General features: G+C 38.6%; 1 protein-coding gene across 1 annotated transcript in view; it reads left to right on the plus strand.

Annotated features, from left to right (window-relative positions):
* LOC117299811 overlaps window positions 1–22,182 on the plus strand; it is a 150,895-nt gene that overhangs the window by 9,784 nt on the left and 118,929 nt on the right. The window contains exons 5-10 of the mRNA XM_033783335.1: window positions 1,716–1,871; window positions 8,495–8,820; window positions 15,610–15,696; window positions 16,249–17,530; window positions 18,043–18,177; window positions 21,776–21,888. Coding sequence (XP_033639226.1) covers window positions 1,716–1,871; window positions 8,495–8,820; window positions 15,610–15,696; window positions 16,249–17,530; window positions 18,043–18,177; window positions 21,776–21,888 — 2,099 coding nt within the window. The remainder of the gene's footprint in view (window positions 1–1,715; window positions 1,872–8,494; window positions 8,821–15,609; window positions 15,697–16,248; window positions 17,531–18,042; window positions 18,178–21,775; window positions 21,889–22,182) is intronic.

Here is a 22,182-nt window from a genome sequence, read left to right on the forward strand (position 1 = left end):
AATTACAGTAGACGCCAGTGCCTTTATTAAGATGTTGAAACTTTGAAGTTGGGACGAGTAATAAATTATTACCCATTACTTTAAATAAATTTTCTCTCAGTGCTTGATCAGCTAAAAACAGAAAGCATGCAATGTAATTAAAACTCTGTAGATAATTTTTTGTTTTCTTTTTGATTTGGGTCTTGTAAAGACGTTTATGGTTCAGAAAGAATTTCAAGCCACTAGTCCTCTGTTCTTGTGCGGGTTTCCCCACCCCAAATTCGCGTCCTGCTTCTACCGGAAGGGTTCACCTCCCTTAAAGACACTGGCCACTTTTGGTAATTGTAAAGACTTGCCTTCACAGTTGGTGTATCTCAACATATGCATAAAATAACAAACCTGTGAAAATTTGAGCTCAGTCAGTCATCGAAGTTGCGAGATAATAATGAAAGAAAAAAAAACCTTGTCACACGAAGTTGTGTGTGTTGAGATGGTTGATTTCGAGACCTCAAGTTCTAAATCTGAGGTCTCGTGAAAAATTACTTCTTTCTCGAAAACTACGGCACTTCAGAGGGAGCCGTTTCTCACAATGTTTTATACCATCAACCTCTCCCCATTACTTGTCACCAAGAAAGGTTTTATGCCAATAATTATTTTGAGTAATTACCAATAGTGTCCACTGCCTTTAAACCATCTGTCTGGTATCAGTTGTGCAAATTGAGAATAGAACTAAAATAAATCAGGGGGGAGATCAGCTGCTAAATCCTGCCCTGTGAGTTCAGAGACATGGGTGGTCGACAGTCTCTTTGGGCCCATCTGACTTCCGACAACATAATCCAAATTCCAGACGAAAAAGGGGAAGTCAGATGCTGTTGCTCTTGTCAATTTCATCTTGGGTTCTGGCGCAGTTGATATATGTAGCAACTTTTTAGTTTGTCTGGGTGTGGGCCGAAGTAAGCCCAATAACGTGACTGACTTAGCCCAAAAATGGTGTAAATTTTGGGGAGTTGATTTTAGCTGAACACTTTTCTTTCCCGCATTAGAGTGATGTATAGTATTTTTAATTTAAAAGAAAATTACCACAGATAAGCAGGTCTGTGTTTGATGAAACGTAGAAGGGCAAGGGTGAAATTATTTGCAGAGAATTTGTTTAAGCTTTGGGCCCTGATTAAATCTGTTCAAATGTTTATAACTTTAAAAGATTTTCTGGGTTTATTGAGCTTTCTGAAAATCTTTTTACATGTATGTTTTAACAGGGATTTAGCAGTACTATAGTACTTGCACTCTATATACTTGTACTTAGGCATGCAACTCTTCCGCGTTTCCGCAGAATTCCACCCAAAAAAAAAAAACAAACGAGAAAAAAAAACACACGAAAAAACCGAAAAAAAGAAGAAGTTTTTTTCAGATTTCTTTTTTAAAGCCTTGCAACATCAGTGGACACCTACAATCATGTAAAATAAGCCTAGTACATGCTAAAAATGCACCTTAGAGCATAATAAACCTCAACATTTTCTAGGGTACCATGGTGGGTATCATGCTCCGTGGCGTTTCGGCTGCCTCGCTCCGCACTAGCGTTGTGCCTTTGAAAATCTTCCTTTTTTTTTTTCAACGGGCAGTTAAATGCCTGTGTACTCAAGCACGACTTGAGTACTGATCCCTACTCAACTGAAAAGTATGTGACTGCAGCACTGGCATTTACTTTAGTTGTAATATTCAAACTTAATTTATTTTAGGTTTAGATGGTTTTAATACCAGCCACTTTGAAGAAATCGACTTCATCTGGAGTGTAGATGGTGAAGAAAGAGGCAGAACATCCCGTCTCTATGGCAACTCATCAGCTGTTGAGAGTTTTGTGCATACCTTCAGTCTTGAAGGAAAATGGCAGATTGGTAAGTTTCTTTTATCAATTTGAATTAACACACTACAATATTGTGAAGCATCCCTGCGAATATTTTGTACAGAATGTTTGTTTCATTCTTTTTCAATATCAAGTACGTGGTTCCTTACCCAAGAATGTTTGTTTAAAAGTCATGACACAGCCGTCGATTTCACAAAACTCTTCCTAACTTAGGATTAATCTTATGACTCAGGACGAGTCCCAACCCTGCAGACCTTAAGATTAATCCTAAGTTAGGACGAGTTACTCGTCCTAACTCGAGATAAGACGAGTCCTAACTCTTTGTGAAATCGACGGCAGGTCTTATAATGTATAAGGGTGAGGACTAATTTTGCGAATTATAAGACGTCAAACAAATTTGTCTGTCTTACAGGCTTGAGAGTAATGAGTGATCTCAAGGGACTTTGCCTTGGATTTTGGCAACTTTGGTCTTTGAAATACGTTTGTTAGGACATGAATGGTATGAAAGATGTTTAAAAAGTAGAATTTAGTGATTTTATAACCAACACTTTCAAACACTTTCAAAAGCCCAAATTGCCCAATCCAAGGTTGGGTATCCGTTTACTGCGAATCAATCATACTGCTAAGCAAATTGTGATGCCGCAATACAAACCACTACATGGTGGTATTAACAACTCATCTTAAGATGAAAGAAAGTGCTTTGTGAATTTGAGCCTAGACTTACTTTTAAATCTGTTCAGGCTTACATGGTTGACTGGTGAAGCATAGAGCTTTGACCTTCTTATTGCAAAATGTTAACTTGTTCTGTTATTTTTCAAACCTAACTCGGTATATATGCTCAACTAATTTTGTGGTGGAAATAGCAGATTTATTGATTGAGGTGATTGTGTTGACTTAATTTAATACAAAAGAACAATGGCCATGAATTAAGTTTAAAATGAGCTGTTTATTGTACTCAAGGTTTTGTGGATGTACATGTATACCAAAGAGTAAGGGTATACAATGTAACTGTGAGGTGTCAGCATGGAGGTAGATCACAACTTACTTAGCATGGCCACAGTGTAGAATGAATGCCTTGAGGGGAAAAATCCCCCTTTGTTATTGGTCCTGGCTATTCACAATACCAGATGGGTTTGTTCACTCACAATATGACTCAGGAATTGAAAGGAAAGGATTTGCTGGAATTTCAGTCGGGATGTGGTTTTGTTCAAAGTGTGTTTGTGTTTTGTAATGTTAGGCCAAGAGACATGATTAGTACAAGGTGGCTTTAGACATGGTTCTGAAGATGACTGTTTGTCTAAACACTTGTCATGGTGCTACGAAGAAGTGTAACCTTGTGGTGGTACAGTCTGGTGCCTGTTGTGTTAAAGGGAAGGTACACCTTTGGTAATTGTCAAAGACCAGTCTTCTCACTTGGTGTATCCCAACATAAGCATAAAATAACAAGGCTGTGAAAATTTGAGTTCAATTGGTCATCGGAGTTGCGAATAAATGATGACAGAAAAACCCTTTGTTGGACAGTTTTATGTGGTTTCATACAGGAATAAAAGACTTCTAGCCTAGAAGTCTTTTATTATTTTAGTGAGAAATTACCTGTTTCTCAAAATCTATGCTACTTCAGAGGGAGCCGTTTCTCACAATGTTTTATACCATCAACAGCTCTCCAATGCTCGTTACCAAGTAAATTTTTAAGTTAATATTTTTTTTGAGTAGTTACCAAACGTGTACCTTCCCTTTAAACCACACAGTAGCTCCATGGTTTAAATGCACATGGGCAACTTTGGTACTTGTCAAAGACAAGTATTCTCACTTGGTGTATCCCAACTAATGCATAAAATAACAAATCTATACAAATTTGGACTCAATTGGTCATTGATGTTGCAAGAGAATAATGCAAGAAAAACAACACCCTTGTTTCACAAGTTTGTGTGCTTTCAGATCCCTTAAAAATTGTTCAGGCCTGGAGTCTTTTAATATTTGAGTGAGAAAATAACAACAATTGTTTTGAGTAATTACCAATAGTGTCCAGTGCCTTTAACCATAGAGCATTCTCAACCAATGAAGAAATACTTCATATTGTTGCTTTGTGAAGTCTTGTTATTTCTGAGACCATTTCTGCCACCATGGTGAGACTAAAATGGCCCGATTTTTGCTTAAAAAGAGGCTTTCTGATACCCTGAAATTGTATACTGAAGCATTAGCTGAGTAAGCACACTGGAAACTAACTTTTTGTGAGGCCCAACTATGTGAAGCAATATATCTTGGGCAGGTATTGTTGTTCACCAATTCCGGAACAAGTCTTAAAGACACTGGACACTATTGGTAATTGTCAAAGACCAATTGTCTTCTCACTTGGTGTATCTCAACATGCATGAAATAACAAACCTGTGAAAATTTGAGCTCAATTGGTCGTCGAAGTTGAGAGAGAATAATGGAAGAAAAAATGCCCTTGTCGCACAAGTTGTGTGCTTTCAGATGCTTGATTTCGAGAACTCAATCTCAAATTCTGAGGTCTCAAAATCAAATTCAAATATTTTAGTGAGAAATTACTTTTTTCTCAAAAACCATGTTACTTCAGAGGGAGCCGTTTTTCACAATGTTTGATATCAACAGCTCTCTAGGCCTATTGATCATTAACAAGTAAGTATTTATGCTAACAATTATTTTGAGTGATTACTGTTAGTGTCCAGTGCCTTTTTCTAGGGACATACACTACATAGCATTCCACTGAAAACATGTTACTCCTGAGCAAGGTTAAATCAGTAAATTAATCAGAACGATTTAAAGGGCGGATTGATAGAGTAGCTGATGCTCCTGTTAATAAAACCAAGATATTTTAAAATTTTTACCCACAAATTATCATCATCTGGCTGTGTTTGTCCTTTGTTAGATGAAACCCCCCCCCTCATACAATTTCCATTCTCTTTTCCTTCTTGCTATTCTACCCCAAGTTGTCATGTTTGTGTATGTTTGGATTATTTCTCTCCATCTTCTCTTTTGTCTTCCTCTTCTTCTTGATTTATTTCTAGTTTGCCATTCGGTTAGTCTTTTGGTCCATCTGTGGACTATTAAGGCTTCTTGGTTTTAGTGTCCTGCCTATCTCCATTTCTCTTCCAAGAACCCAGTCTCCATTTCAAAATCTGTGTCCAATTTCATAGAGCTGCTGAGCACAAAAATTTGCTTAGCATGAAATTGTTGCCTTCATAAAAACAGGATTACCAATTAAATTCTTGTGATTTTCAGGATCAGCAAACAACAGCTGAATACATGTAACAAGCAATATGCAATAAATGGAAATTTGGTTGGTAGTCCTGTTTTTATCAATGATGAAATTCTACGCTTAGCAAATTTTTGTGCTAAGCAGCTCTATGAAATTGGGCCCTGGCCCGGTGAACATTTTGAGCTACAAGCCCTGCAGTATTGTTGACTCGTAGTACATTTTCCTCTCAAATTCAAGCCCGGAGTGTGGAAGGGGGAATAAGATTAAGAAACAAAAACAATGAGCCTCCCACTCCAGAGGAAACAAATGAAATTATAAGTTAATAAATGATACCCAACAAAGACTGACCTTTGAGGGTTTCATGTGGCGTACTTGTAACTCAATCTGGGTAGTGCCCAGCGTGATCAAACACAATATACAGCCACCTTGGAAATCGGACCATACTCTTCAAATCGTTTCAATACCTGTACTTGGGGGAACAAAACTCAGAAGACTGCTGGGCTTGGTGCTCAAAATTGGTAGTGGACCAACAATTTGTTACAAGACAAAATTCAAAATCCTACTTGTGGTATTTCAAACTCACTTGGCATATATTCAAGAACAGTTTAAAAACTCATATACATTTAAAGAAGCTTTTTGTTAAGTCTATTTTCTAATTATGTGATGCTACTCTCATTGTTAGTTAAAAAAAAACCTAGAAATAGAGTTTCACAGTTAACTTGTAAAATAAAACCATATTGTTTTCGTATGAAGTCAAACTAACCTTAAATCAGGCATCTTCCACTAGAAACAACTGAGCACTTTAAACAAAAAAATAAGGCTGAGTATAACAAAACCAACATGTTTAGCGTCCAGGTTTCTCAAAAAAAGTAAGGAGGAGGGACTTTATATATATATATATTTTATTTCAAGATGGCCGCCATTCTTTTTAATATATCAAATATCCATTGTTTTTTTTACTGCTCAAACACACAATACATAAATGAAACATTTTGGAAACGACATTTAGACAAGACATTCAGATTGTTTTAGTTAAGATTGTTTAAAATAACCCTTTTTTCATAAAAAAAACAAAAAAACATTAACATTTAAAAAAATGTATGCGTGCATAAAAAAAAGAGAGAAAAAAAAGGAGGCAGCCTCTTAAAGGATTTGGGTACCTTTTCAAAATGTCCATGGATTTACATTAAACTTACAGGGTTTGAAGATAATGATAGTGGAAAGCTTCCCTTCAAATATTACTTACTGAGTTGCTGTAGTTTTTGAGAAATGAGTAAAACAATGTCATGAAAATACGTTTGTAAATGATTAAAATAGTTTTCGTCTCATGAGACGCAAATTATTATTTACATTACATTGTTTTACTCATTTCCCCAAAACTACAGCACCTCAGCACGTAATACTTTCAGGGAAGCTTTCTACTATCATTATCTTCAAACTGTGTAAGTTTAGTGTAAATCTGTGGACATTGTGTTTTTTGTCCTACAAAAGTTACATAGACCCTTTAAAGACAGTGGACACTATTGGTAATTGTCAAAGACCAGTCTTCATAATTGGTGTATCTCAACATGCATAGAATAACAAACCTGTGAAAACTTGAGCTCAATCGGTTGTCGAAGTTGCGAGATAACAATGAAATAAAAACACCCTTGTCACACGAAGTTGTGTGCTTTCTGATGCTTGATTTCGAGACTTCTATTTCTAAACTTGAGGTCTCGAAATCAAATTCGCGGAAACTTACTTCTTTCTTGAAAACTACGTCACTTCAGAAGGAGCTGTTTCTCATAATGTTTTATACTATCAACCTCTCGTAATCAAGAAAGGTTTTATATAATTATTTTGAGTAATTACCAATAGTGTCCACTGCTTTTAAAAGGAAGCGGGCGGGGACGCTAAACAAGTTTCTTTTTTTACTCGGCCTAAGTGAATCTTGTGTTATCAAATCAGGTACAAAGATGATTGAAATGTGAAGGCCATGTTTTAAAACTTCTGAAGACCGAGACTCTCCATAAAATCCTTAAAGATGTTAAATATGTACAACATGTTTAGGTTTTCACTACTTGAGGCTCTGTAAAAAGGAAAACAACCAACCTTCTTCAAACTGATCTATTTGAAAACTTGATCACTGTTTCCAGTACTGAAAAACTATCATGTTTCATTGCAGTTTGGATTACATCTGATCATTTCAGACAATTTGATTGCCCGTGCGTGCTATTATGAATACATTTTTGCAATGCCAACTGGGATTGCCTACCGTGCCTAGCGCCCCGCATGAAATTGTCGCAAATTTGCTGAAATTTCCCCCTGCTAATTCCTTCACTGTTGGGTGGCTGCAGTTGGCGGTCAGTAAACCTGGATAGATGTTGGAAGTTTTCCCCTCCCAGCTACATGTATTTTCAAACTGGTACAAGTATCTCGCAAAAAGCCTAGTCCTTAAAGGCAGTGGACACTATTGGTAATTACTCAAAATAACTATCATCATAAAACCTTACTTGATTACGAGTAAGGGGGAGAGGTTGATAGTATAAAACATTGTGAGAAACAGCTCCCTCTAAAGTGACGTAGATTTCGAGAAAGAAGTGATTTTCCACAAATTTGATTTTTAGACCTCAAGTTTAGAATTCTCAAAATCAAGCATCAGAAAGCAGACAACTTCGTGTGACAATGGTGTTTTTTCTTTTATAATTATCTCGCAACTTTGACAACCGATTGAGCTCAAATTTCCCCAGGTTTGTTATTTTATGCATCTGTTGAGATACACCAACTGTTGAAGACTAGTCTTTAACAATTACCAATAGTGTTCACTGTCTTTAAGTGCCATTCAGAACTGTCAATGTTTAAAACTTTAACTTTTTTCAGAAATTGTGGGTGGGTGGGTCAAAGAAATAACTGAAAATCAAAATTCAGTTTTAATTTTAGAAATTTGTGTGGTATGATTTATAGGCCCTATTTATTTTGTATTTAACAAACAAATTGTGTTGGACTCATCCTAGTGCTTTGTAACCTCTGGAAAGGGTGCTTTGTAAATGCCAGCTTATTGTTAAAATAATACAGAAAAAATGGGGAGGGGGCAAGGGGCAATCTATTAAGGGTGTTGTCATGGTTATTTTGTACATTTTGTAAAAGTATACTTTTTATTCAGGTTAGGAAGTTGTGTTGTTATCTGCCATTTGAAAAAAAATACACCTCAATAAGTGCGATTGTAGGAAGCAACTGTCAAGTGTCAAGAACCCTCAAGTGAGACGTAATAAAATGATCGTAGGATCATAATTTCTATCCTACTAAACCTTTGTGTCTTTGGATGTCACTTAAAGACAGAAAACAGAAACTTTCCGACCTCAATCGAACCCCTGGTTCTACATTTGAATACAAATTAATAAATCAAGTGTAATTACTGTTGTTTACAAGTATGATATTTTTGTATATCTGAATAGATGTGGATGTCAGCAACCCCATATCCAGACTCCATCGAACCACCAGCATCTCTGTGGTTCAACCTCTTCCAGCCGACCTCCAGATCATCCTGCGGCCTGTCCAGGGTGATGGCCCATCTTGCGTCCCAATCGAGGAGGCATCAGCGATCTTCCTGCCGGCAGTCTCGGTCTTCGTTGGGGAGGAGGTGGAGTTCCAGGCGTCTGTGGCCTTTGGGATCAACCTGACGTTTGTTTGGATGTTTGATGAGGGTGGTGTGGTGAATGTTACTGAACGCTATGTGGAGGAGCCTGAATGTGAAGGGATTGCTTGCATGCAGGATAGCGAGGTAGGTTGGTCTTGCAGTCACTACAGGCCTTAAATTACACGCAGGCCACAGATACCATGGTCTTTGTTGCACCAATCTTGGGCTTGGTGCTCTTCAAAAGATTTCCCAAATGGAAGTGCCCTTTGCGAAATGAAAATAGCCTTGCCCTTTCATCTCATTTTCAGAGAGGAAGTTCCAGTCCTATCAACTATGAAAATTTTGGTTGTGACCATGGACAAATTTAATAAAAATAGCTAAGCACAAACAAAATTACGCTTATCATAATAAGGTTTCTAGCCAAACTACAATGTCGCATGTATAATTTGTGACTGGTATCCTGCTCATTTCTGATTAGCAGAAATAAAGCAGCTCTATGAAACTAGGGCCAGACTGTTGTCGAGACCTTTTCAGGCCTGATACTTCACGGAGGCAACGAAGGCGATTGCCTCCGTTGCCCCTGGTCATTGCCTTGGTGCCCTTGAAATGTTACAGTAGAAATTTACAATTTCCTCATAGGGTGCCCTTTGCCAAAGAGAAAATGCCTTGGTGCCCTTGCCCTTTCAAAAACGAAGCATACAGCCCTGCCTTTTACTCAGTCTTAAAACATCAGGCACAAAGGGGTTCTCATGATTTTCTCAAATTTCTATACCTTCATTAGAAGAAATAAATAATAAAGCAATCAACGAAAGTATTTTGTATTCTGGTGGTAGAGTTTGTAAGCCTCCTGAATTTAAACATCTGGGAGGCCCTGGGTCTAGAATAACGAGAGACATATTTTCCAGGGAATTTCACATTGATCAAATCTTTAACCCCACGTCTGAACGTACCCTATGTGTTTAGAATAGAGTAGGCCTACATGTTGTACATGTACATGCCTGTACATCAGTCCTTTTTGTGCAAACATATGGTTTTTATTGCAGTCATGGTCATTTTAGTTGGAAGCACTTTATGTGGTGAAAGAAAGTGGATGTTATTTATTGTGAATTCTTTCAAAAGAAAGTGCCTGCTTTTCCCTGTTGCGGTTTTGGATAAAAAAAAAAAAAAAACCCAATGCTGAGTGTGTCCTGAGGTTATAAGAACCCAATGGTCTGTGGTCTGGACATAGTTATCTGTCCCAGTTAAAGGCAAGGTACACGTTTGGTAATTGTCAAAGACCAGTGTTCTCACTTGGTGTATCCCATCATAAGCATAAAATAACAAGCCTGTACAAATTTGGGCTGAATCGGTCATCGAAGTTGCGAGAGAATGATGAAAGAAAAAACACCCTTGTTGGACGAATTTATGTGCTTTCAGATAGGAATAAAAGACTTCTAGCTAGAAGTCTTTTATTATTTTAGTGAGAAATTTCCTCTTTCTCAAAAACTACGTTACTTCAGAGGGAGTCGTTTCCCACAATGTTTTATACTATCAACAGCTCTCCAATGCTCGTTACCAAATCAGTTTTTAAGTTAATATTTGTTATGAGTAATTACCAAACGTGTACCTTCCCTTTAATCAGATTGAAACTGATAATTCCCCCACCCACAATTAAAAAGAGTCTGTAGGCCTATATGTTTGGTAATGAAATTAATGTTGATAAAAACTTATGGGGTAAGCAGCTTTGGATAATATAATTTTTGCATTTTAAGAATTTTTTTACTTTGAAGCACTGCGGATCCACCAAAATTTGGATAAAAGAAAGAGTGTGTGTATTCCTATGTCTTCCTGCGTGGACATATTCACTCCAGATTTTTGCCGATATCTCAAAAACAACATTTTAAAAATTTGTCATGGGTTAGTTTTATTCTAATATCTATATCATCATCATCATCGGTCGACTGCACAGCAGGCAGACACAAGCTTTTCCCATTCTCTCCTGTCTTGTGCTATTCTCCGAATCTCAAGCGGGGAGAGCAGAAAATCCGGGGAGACTTATCTTCCAATGTACTCTGGGTATAGCAGGCGCTGACGACCTTGTTTGCGGCGGCCATGCGATGGGGAGTACAGAGCGTAGATGTTGAGTGGCTCGTTCGTGGGTTTCCGCAGGATGTGACCGACTCATCTGAGTTGTCGTTTTCAGATGGTCTGAGTTAATGCACTTTGGTGGCTGAGGTTGTACAACGTGGTGTTAGTAACCCTGTCGAGACGTTTTATTCCAAGTATGATTCGGAGGCAGTTTGTGTGATAGCTGTTGAGTAATGCAGCGAGGTGCTTGGTAAGGATCCATGTCTCACAGCCATATAGGAGTATAGGAAGGCAGGCTGTCTTGAAGATGTTGAGTTTTAGCTCTTGATTCACGGAAGAAGACTTCCTAATCCTTCCCAGTCTCCAGAAAGCACCCCATGCTACAGATCTACGTCGTCGTACGTCGCTCTCTGATGAAGCCATCATTGACCCCAAATATTTGAAGTCTGTTGTTTGTTTGATGACTTCTCCTTTGAGTGTTAGATAATATCTACAGTTAAATGTAATAGATGTTAAATTTGCATTGGGGATAAAGAATATTAATTTTTTTTTTTTTTTTTACCCATACACCGATGTGTGTTAGCACTGTATACTCAGTACTTTCCCGAGTCCTGTGAAAAAATATCACAGGCATGTTACTCGGGTGGGATTCGAACCCACGACCCTTGCAATTAAATTTGCATTGGGGATAAAGAATATTAATTTTGTTTTTTTACCCATACACCGATGTGTGTTAGCACTGTATACTCAGTACTTTCCCGAGTCCTGTGAAAAAATATCACAGGCATGTTACTCGGGTGGGATTCGAACCCACGACCCTTGCAATACAGTTAAATGATTAAAACATTTAAAGGGTTTCAAAACCAAAACATATAAAGACCCCCTTAAAGGCAGTGGACACTAGCCTTCACAGTTGGTGTATCTCAACATATATGCATACAAAAACAAACCTGTGATAATTTGAGCTCAATCGGTCATCGAACTTGTGAGATAATAATGAAAGAAAAAACACCCTTGTCACATGAAGTTGTGTGCGTTTAGATAGTTGCTTTCGAGACCTCAAGTTCTAAATCTGAGGTCTTAAAATCAAATTCGTGGAAAATTACTTCTTTCTCGAAAACTATGGCACATCAGGGGGAGCCGTTTCTCACAATGTTTTGTACCGTCAACCTCTCCCCATTACTCGTCACCGAGAAAGGTTTCATGCTAATAATTATTTTGAGTAATTACCAATAGTGTCCACTGTCTTTAATACAATCAGCTACTTGGCCTTTAAACTTTCAGACCAACTGTCTCTGTTGCAGAATGGTCTTATCTTGGAAGAAAGCTGATCTGGTTGACAAAGAGCACCGAAGTTTTTAGGCCAGGGCTGTTGTTAATTTTGAAGGACTTTAAAGTGTATTTTGTTGCAAACCATGCTGTAGGCCTACACATAATGTTTTGTCTCTAGGACATGCTGGAAGTGCTGACTTCAAGTTAAATGTTAAACTAAAAGATGTGGCTTTGGTATAAAACACAGTCCATAAACTTATTTGTGACCCGCTACGTGAAAATGAGTCAGATGTCGCCCAATGCATTATTGAGTAATGGACAGTTTAATGTGGGAACCCCCCCCCCCCAAAAAAAAAACCCCACTTTTTTTGTTCTTTCTTTCTTTTTTCGTTTTAAGATCTATATTTGCACGATTAACCTTTAGAACACTTACTTTTAGGCAATAAAGCTATGAATACAACAATTTTGTGATCATACTTAAATGTCTAATATGTATCCTTTTGCGCGAAAGGTAGTTTAAAACATCACTTTACTTGTAATTCGTTTTTCAGAAAAAATGATGTATTTGCTAATTTCAAACTGAAGTAACTCAGCAACGCGATACACCCCAAAGCTTAGACATTATACCAAATTACTGCTGTTGGTGTGTTCTTTCCAGCCATGCATATAGCTCAATCCTTGAAATTGTCAACATCTGACTCATTTTGGAGCCATTCGATTGTTTTAATGATACAGTATGTAAAATTAGATGTACACACATGTAGGCCTATATATATGTAAATATTTCATTTCAAAAAGTTGGCATGTTTTTGAAGTATTGCAGGAAAAATAACGCAAATAGGAATGCACAATCCTAGAAGCTCAGATTAAACTTTGGGACATTTATTTCCACATAACTTCAAAGTGAAATATTGCTCAAAATGCTGTCATACTATCAAAAGATGCTGTAGTTTAGGCTTCTGACAAAAGTCTTTTTTTGTCATTAATTTTAAGAGTGATTAATACCAAACTTACTCCCTTTAAGTATGCCTACAATACATGTAATCAAACAAATTAACATCATCCTGACCTTTTTGTCAAATCTGTGGACAGAAAATATTTCACCATTGCAATAAACATCCCCCCTTAAAAATGTAACATTGTGAAATTATACCTTTATATCCTTATAAAACAAGTCATAATTCTTAACACCTGGGTCCAATTGCATAGAGTTGCTTAGCAGACAAAATTGGTAAGCACAGGAGTTAGCAGTTACCAACTAAAACAACACCTTATCATACTCATGGCTGCTCTTGTCCCCTGAAAACCTTTGCTTAGCAAACAAAAAAGTGTCAAGCAAAATTACCTGTTGGCCGATTTTTTGAAGTGGGCTTGAGCTCCTAAATCACTCAATGATTGTGATTGGGATTGTGGAATTGATTGTTATCCACTGCTATTTATAGGAGCCCAAGGTGCCCAAATGTTACCTCTGGAATTTTGACTTCTGAGGTCTTCAGACTGTTAGAGTAGGACAGGGTTGAAGAAGTGTCTGAAAAATGTTTTAGGCATGCTTGTGAGGAACATGCCTGTGATATTTGTTTTCACAGGACTTGGGAAAGTACTGAGTATACAGTGCTAACACACATCGGTGTATGGGTAAAAACCAAAATTAATATTCTTTATCCCTGATGCAAATTTAACATCTCTTATAGAGTGCGGTACCCCCTGCCAAAACATAGGATTCGAACTGCCTCTAGCTACCGGGCAACCTCGGTAGTCTAGTTGGTAAGACACTGCTCTAAAATTGCAAGGGTCGTGGGTTCAAATCCCATCCGAGTAACATGCCTGTGATATTTTTTCACAGGACTCAGGAAAGTACTGAGTATACAGTGCTAACACACATCGGTGTATTAAAAACCAAAATTAATATTCTTTATTCCCGATGCAAATTTACCATCTCTAATATATATTTAGTTTTGCGGATAAATGTGTGTATCTACTTGCCATGTAGAGTTTGTTCTTTAGAGAACTGTCTTGGTATATTCTTCTTTCGTGTAGTAGATTTATCAGATTTTTCGAGGGAGTTCTAAGTTCTGAAAAGAACTGTCCTGCCTATTAACCTGGGTTGAAGGTATAGAAAATTGGCTGGGAGTACTTCTTTAGCTTATAGGATTGTATTAAGTGGATGAGTTAGAAAGTGGGTGAATTGGAGTAGAACTTCAATAAAGTGTACATACACTTGCTTGGGCTGGAATTTGGTTTAAAAACCCTAGATGACCCTGTGGTTTTTCAATTTGACCGTATTGTCACAACTCTATAGAGTTGTAGCCAGGTAAAAAGAAAGTTCTAGTTTCTTTATTTATTGTTCAATTTCTGTTGTGTTGGTTTTGCTGTTAATGGTGCATGTCACTCACACTTGTTATGGGCCCCCAAGCCACACTTTGTGGTTTACCCCAAAACAAGTTTTCTTGGCAAGATGTCAATGGCACAGAATGTCTCGAGTTTGGTTCTGAGCCGTTCGTTATTTTGTGACTGTAAACAACACATTATTATTTTGTGACTGTAAACAACACATTATTATTTTGTGACTGTAAACAACACATTATTATTTTGTGACTGTAAACAACACATTGTTATTTTGTGACTGTAAACAACACATTATTATTTTGTGACTGTAAACAACACATTATTATTTTGTGACTGTAAACAACACATTGTTATTTTGTGACTGTAAACAACACATTATTTTGTGACTGTACACAACACATTATTATTTTGTGACTGTAAACAACACATTATTATTTTGTGACTGTAAACAACACATTATTTTGTAGCTGCATACAGCACAATTGTTGATGCCAACCAAAGAATAAATTAGTTAAAGTACGTCAAAGTTCAATATGGATATAATAGATGTCTTTATCCCCGATGCAAATTTAACATCTATTATATCGTTGCGGTACCCGCTGCCAAAACATAGGATTCAAACTGCCTCTAGCTACTGGGCAACCTCGGTAGTCTAGTTGGGGTAAGACACTGCTCTAGAATTGCAAGGGTCGTGGGTTCGAATCCCACCCGAGTAACATGCTTGTGATATTTTTTTCACAGAAAGTACTGAGTATACAGTGCAAACACACATCGGTGTATGGGTAAAAAAAAAAAAAAAAGGATAATTATGTAATTGAATTGTTAAGAAATACTCAAATGCATCAAGTTTAATTGTATTTTGAGTTGGCTTGATTCTTAGTGCTATAACAAGGTAATGAAAGGGTAGCTAGAGTTCTTAAACTGCCGTTTAAAACCAGCGGGCTCAGTTAAACGGCAGTTTAGGAACGGGTCACTACTCTTTTATTCCCATTCACAAATGCCTTTTTGGTAAGAAGGCGTAATACATGTCAAGTAAGAAACTTTGTAAAACTTATCCGCTTTCCGACGCCTTTGAGCTCTGTACGTGTGTTGCATTTTTATGACAGAGACAGTTTTTTATGAATATAAATTTGTAAATTGTATACAAATTTTGGACTGACACAATTAAATGATGCAGTAGTAAAGTTTTTTATAACTTGTCTGATGCTCATTTGCAGAATATTATGTTATTTCATTTTTCCTTTATAGGTTCACAATTTTACAACAGAGGGTCTGTTCAATGTCTATGTGAATGTCTCTAACTACCTTGGGAGTGTTCAGAAGACATTACATGTGGTAAGTTAGCATTGAGAAAATTTGGAAAAAAGTGCAAAAGCATCTCTTTGGAACAGCGTCCCACTTCAACTCAGAAAAGCAGATACTTGTTCCAAATTCAAAAATCATCTCCAAACATATCTATTTTGGAAAAATAGCCTTCAAACTTCTGGAAGTCTTGTGTCATTGTGTATTAGCAGAGCTCTTGCTTTTTGCACCAGGAGTGTCATCATTGACTGACATGGCGCACTAGAAATGTTTAACATTATTTTTATTATATTGAAAACAAAACACCACAGTTGCACAAAAAGTTGTGCTTTTAGATGCCTAAAAAGGCTTTAGTCCTGAAGGCTTTTAATATACGAGTGAGAAAAATGACCTCTTCTCAAAAACTGTACTACAGAGGGAGTCCTTTCTCAAATTTTGTATACTATCAACAGCTCTCCATTGCTTGTTACCTAGTAAGTTTTTATGCTAACAATTATTTTGAGTATTTACCAAAAGTGTCCAGTGCCTTTTTTGTTTGTGGTAAATGATGAATGACAACAATGGCGTTTCCTCATTATATGACAGGTGGTAGTAAAGCGTGAGGTAACCAACCTGACCATGTCACTAGCGACTAGCTCTGCCTTCATAAACAAAGTGAACAGCAGCGTGGGGTTACTCATCAACATGGTAGCAACAGCGAGACAACAGGTGCTCCTGCAGGTAGACTTCGGCGACGGGTCGGTGTACAACCACAGCATGTACGATGTCAACGACACGTTCATCACGGTCGGTGATGAGGGAAATGCCCATCTTCATCTGATCGCAAGTTATGGAGAGGGTTGCACTCTGTTCGTCTCTCTGAGCCACAAGTACAGGGAGTCTGGTGTGTTCATAGTGGAGACTGAAGTCTTCCAGAAGTGGACTAGTGAAAGTGTTGGCTCGGCAAGATTGGATTCGGCTGTTGTAGTACAAGAGGAGCTTGGACCCGTCGAGATTGAAACACTACAGGTGTATGCGACCAACACTATAGCAAACTTAAGCTTACAAGCCCCTATTGTGACTGCTAACATGTCATATGTGTGGACGCTGTCCTCGACGGATATGACTTTGAATCCGAACTGCCAGGAAATGTGTCTGCATAACTTCACAGAGCCGGGAGAGTATGTGGTAGAGGTGACTGCCTCTAATCTAGTGAGCACATCCCATGTGCAGACTAATGTCGCTGTTCATGAGGCCGTCAGTGGTCTTGTCCTTGATGGTGGCAGCGGTGGGATACTAGCAACAGGCACCACCGTTCAATTCACAGCCTCCATGGGAACAGGAAGCGATGTCCAATTTACGTGGTCCTTCTCAGATCTCCTAGGTACCACAGAACAAGTTGACAGCCTTGTGAATGGAGTCCCCATCTCTCATGTCAACCACACGTACCTAACAAGCGGCATGAATTATAATGTAAGTGTCGCTGCTAGCAATCTCATCAGCTCTCAAACCGCTTACCTCTCAAAGGCGATTCTCATTCAGGACCCAATTGTGGGCCTCAGTCTCTTCAGCAACAGCCCAACCTTACTGGGCTCCCCATCACTCATCAATGTCACTCTTCTTCAAGGAACACAAGTGATGTTCACCGTTGACACTCCTCGAGGCCCTGTGACTCCGCAAGTTCAGTACATCGAAGAGAACCAAATTTACATCTTGGAGTTCATCTTGAGTAGCCCTGGAGTCCTCCTTGCTACTGTTGTGGCCAGTAACAACGTCTCTTCGGAGAGCGAGTCTGTCGGATTGGTTATTCAGGAAAGCATTGACGCCGTCTCTATTCAGGAGTTTTATCCCGGGAATGGGCAGATGGTTTTACTTGCGAGGCTGAATGGTAAGTTTTGATGTAAATTAAAAAAAAATGATTAATTTTAACAAAATTTAAGTGAAATTTCCTTTTAAATTAATGTCTGCCCTTATACGTGGCATTTAATCCAACAAAACACACGCTTTATTATTGTTATAACCTGTATTGAAAATAAAAATCATTGCATCTTGGCGTGGAAAGAACAGTCAATTTAAAGAGATTCAGATTTTGAGGTGAACTTTTAAAAACCAATTTGTTCAAGTGTGTGTTTTCTTTTCTCCATGGTATATAATTTTGACAAAATCAAGAGATACAGTCTCACTAGTATTCCAGGGAAGATATTCAAAACATGATTAAACAGACACATCAAGAAAGTTTTAATGTAATGAACCCCCATAAATGATTGTTTGATATGGTGGCAACTATTTGGTTGTACATGTACACACCCGAACCAAACTAAGCAGTGCACAGCTATGGTGTCCACCTTATCTGAAAAAGGCTAAGTGTCTTGGATTGATTTTCTTGCTTTTCTTTTGCAGGTGAAATAGCCAACGGTATTGATGTGATGTACACGTGGTTCACCAGAGGGACCAATACAACTAGTGCCAGCCCTGTCTTAGTCTTGCCTGCATGCTTAATGCCAGAGATAGTCTCTGTTCAAGCCAGTAATCAAGGTATGGTCAAAAGGCTTTTGATTGATCGATTGATTGAATGAAAGAATGATTAAATGATAGAATGATTGAATGATAGTATACAAATATTGACTGCTTCGAGTGCTATGGTTAAAACTATGACTCTCGAATAGTTTTAACCATTGCACGAGTAAAAGCAGTCAATATTTGTTTTATAACACCCCAAACATTTCTAAATACTGTACTATTAAGTTACAGACCTGAATGCTACAATCCACGGACGACGCGAATACAGATTGCAAAAACTTTTACTGTGCTGCAGGTAGTGTCGTGCAATCCGAAATGGTTACTATTGGACTATTAATGTATCATCCTCGTAAATGCAACGGACGTCCGGGTACTGCACGCCGTGTGATAGTCTTCGGACTAGCGCACGGCAAACCGATGCACTATCACACAGCCGTCGTCTAGCAAAACCAACCCATGTCATGTGACACGCTCTAAACCAATGAGCAGGCAGAATATTTGTAAGGGGTGTTATAAAAATGATAGAATGATAGAATGATTGAATAATTGAATGAATACCATGAAGAAATGATCCTGCTCTTTATATTCCCATTCTGTTGCCTGTCTGTGTGCTACAAAAACAAATATGGAAACATATAGTTATTTTATTTGTCTTTTTTGGGGGGAGGTTGTAAAAAAAAAGCGGAATTGCCAATTCAGATTTTCCTAATATTGATAAGAATTCACCCCTAGTCAGGTAAACTTCTCACCTTGAGTTCTTACCCAACCCCTCTTAACCTGACATCCATCCCCCGTCCACAATAGAAACATCTGAAGATTCAATTAGTTGCTGCATCGCCCTGGAACAGCCTATATTCTCATCATCCAATGCCTCTACATCCGCCATCCCCAAGCCTATTTTTAGAAGAATATTGCGTTCTCATAAAGGGCATGTGTTATTTAGTTTTTTTGTTGCCAATTTTGTTCTATTTTTCCCTTTGTGTTCATGTATCAGGGATGTGATTTCTCCTTTTTAAACAGAAATAACTTTTGTTTGTGCCCCCCCCCAAAAAAAAGGAAATTCCATTTTTTGTATCCCCATTGTTTTTACCATATATGTATAAACAAAAATTGAGATCAAATTCTTAAAGAAATGGAGATATAACCATATAATAACGCCCCAGATTGAAGAGTAGGGCTTTTAAAACGAAAGATTAATGTTAATATTGGGATACACGCTCGCAAGTTTTCGAGGTCCATGCTTTCGCGCTTTGCGCTCAGAGTTCATTTTCCCCCCTTCTCAACAGCCTACCATATCCCTGATGTATTTACACATTGTGTGTTCTCAACATTTCCATGTGGTTTCAAAGATACTGGTCGTTTGTCAAATTGGTCTCCACATGTTGAGTGGACCAAATTACATTCAGACATACTGGTGTCTAGGTTTGAAATTTGTTTTGGTGCTGGCAAGTGAGACAGTGTTTAACAGAGAGTATGTCTTTAAAGTGACTACAGGAAAGCACCAAAAAGCGTGTTTTTAATGCCGTTAAAAAAAAGAAGATGTTTCTTAAAATACTCAAACTTTTACTCTACTCATAAGAGATAAAGAGATTTTCAAATGGTGTTATCGCATACATGACTTGTTAAACTTCCGCCATGCAAGGTTTAAAATCCTACCAAAACCCCCCCCCCAAAAAAAAAGAAGAAAAAAAAAAGGATGTGGTTGATAATTAAAGTGATACAAAGTAAGTTTTTTCCCCTCATTTTCTCTGACCTATTGTTTCGACTATGAGATTTAAGAAGCTGTTCACTACCATGTGACGACAGGACTTTTAACTGAAAATGTAATATAAGTTTAATAATGATGTTCATCAGAATCATAGGAAACCATTTTTCACAAAGGTAGTATTTACACAATGAAGCAATATTATTCAACTGAAAAACACGCGACTGTTGGACTTGTCCTGTCTCGTATTTACTTTACTGGCCCGACGCTATAACCATTGGCCTCGGGTCTTCAGTCCAGTGTTAATTTCGAGCCCTGATTAGGGTTGTTCTATTGTCTAGCCAGCAAGCTCCATCGCGTGCAAAGTCTGTGCACTTTTCAACTTTCTTAAAATGGTAACCAGCACGATCTCTGTGTTGTTTAATTGATTGACGCCAGCCTCCCCTGAGCAAGTAATAAGGCAACACCGCCAGTGCTGTTGGCAGTGAGTCATTAAATTCTCTTTGATTGATCAATTGTGTCTGGCTGGGGTTAAGACAAATAATTCCTTTGTGATTAATTAGTCTGAAGAGGTTTGTTTGTTGCCAGACAATGAAACCAGTCAGGGAACTTGAGAAGGGGTCAGGTGGGGGAGGAGAAGGGGTGGGACTTTGTGGGAGTCGGTTCCCAGATGATATAATTGTCTTTTGTATTCTGGGTTTAGCCCTTGTACTAACCGGGTGGCTTTGGCTGTTTTCTTCAGGGACATTACTCTGAAGGATGTTTGTAGCAACGACGCAGCGATAGTCATAGCCACTTACAAGGGTGGAAGGGTGAGGGAGGATCGGAGACGGGGAGCTATGTGTCTTACTCTTTCTCTGCTCTCCCTAGATCTGGCACTGGTGTCTAAACAAAGATTCACTTTTGTTTAAACTGGGTGACTTTGGCTGTTGGCTTCAGTGATATGCTAAAGTAAAGATCAGAAGCGATGCAGCGATAGTCATAGCCACTTACAAGGGTGGAAGGGTGGGGTAGGATGGGGGGAAGGGGAGGTGCATGTAGGGGAGGTGTTACTTTTCTCTGCTTTTCCTAGGTCTGGCACTGGTTTCAAACAAAGATTCACTTCTGTGAATAGTTGGTGGCCCCTCTCTGCACCCCCACGGTCTGCGCCTTGTGTCACAAAGATTCTCTTTTGTCTTAACTGGGTGACTTCGGCTGTTGGCTTCAGTGACATTGCTTCAGTAAAGATCAGCAATCCAGCGATAGTAATAGCCACAGACAATTAAAGGGTAGGGGATGGGGGAGGGGAAGCTAGTTGGTGTCCCCTCTCTGCACCCCCTAGGTCTGCGCCTGGTGTCACAAAGATTCACTTTTGTCTAAACTGGGTGACTTTGGCTGTTGGCTTCAGTGACATTGCTTTTAGTAAAGATGTATCAGCGATAGTCATAGCCACTGATTAACTTAGGTTTTGGGAGAGAAGGAGGGGGAAAGGTGGGTGGCACTCACCGTTCAGTTTTCCCTAGGTCTGGCACTGGTGTCAAGCAAAGATTCACTTTGTCCAAACTGGTGGCTTTGGGTGTTGGCTTCGGTGACACTAACAAGGAAAGGATGTGGGAGGGGGTGGAGGGGGGGGGGAAGCTAGGTGACACTCTGCTCTCGCTAGGTCTGCCACTGGTGTTGCCAACGGATTAATTTTTGATAAACTGTCCCTTCAAGGGAAGTCTCTCAAATTCCAAAAGTCTACTGCGCGATAGTAGAGAGTCTGCAGGAGTAGTGAAGTCTGCCAAAATCCGAAAAATCTACACCCCAATAGTAGAACAAAACAAGACAAGTTCTTAGAGGAACATAATCTACCAGGCAAGTGGATATACACATGGTGTTACCGCAAAAATGTAATAACTTTCTCTTTTCCGTACACTTTCATCATAGTTGATGCCAGCTATGTTGAGATCTTGGCTGAATCAGCTCCTCCCCAGTCACTGTACTCCCTCGATTATGCTGTCTTCGGTGAGGCAGGAAAACCTTCATCTTGGACTTTCCAGGTAGGATGAAACATTTTAAATTGATTTATTTTTCGTGTTAATTTCATAATTCAAATTTCTGATTTTCTTTTCTAAGGATACATGTATCTGCAAATGTTTATTTTGCTTTGTGGAGTATTGTTTATTCTGTCTTTTTACCTGTTTCTTAGTGAACTGAGTATAGCTCAGTGGTTTTTCCCTTCCTTATTGAATATGCAATGAATGGCGTGTGGGGCCAAAGCATTCAGCACACTTGACTCAAGCTGTGGTGTTTCTGACCAGCAGAGTGTGGGTTCGAGTCCTGGTCTTGACACT

The sequence above is a fragment of the Asterias rubens genome, chromosome 15 (assembly GCF_902459465.1).
Source record: "Asterias rubens chromosome 15, eAstRub1.3, whole genome shotgun sequence".
NCBI lineage: Eukaryota > Metazoa > Echinodermata > Asteroidea > Forcipulatida > Asteriidae > Asterias > Asterias rubens.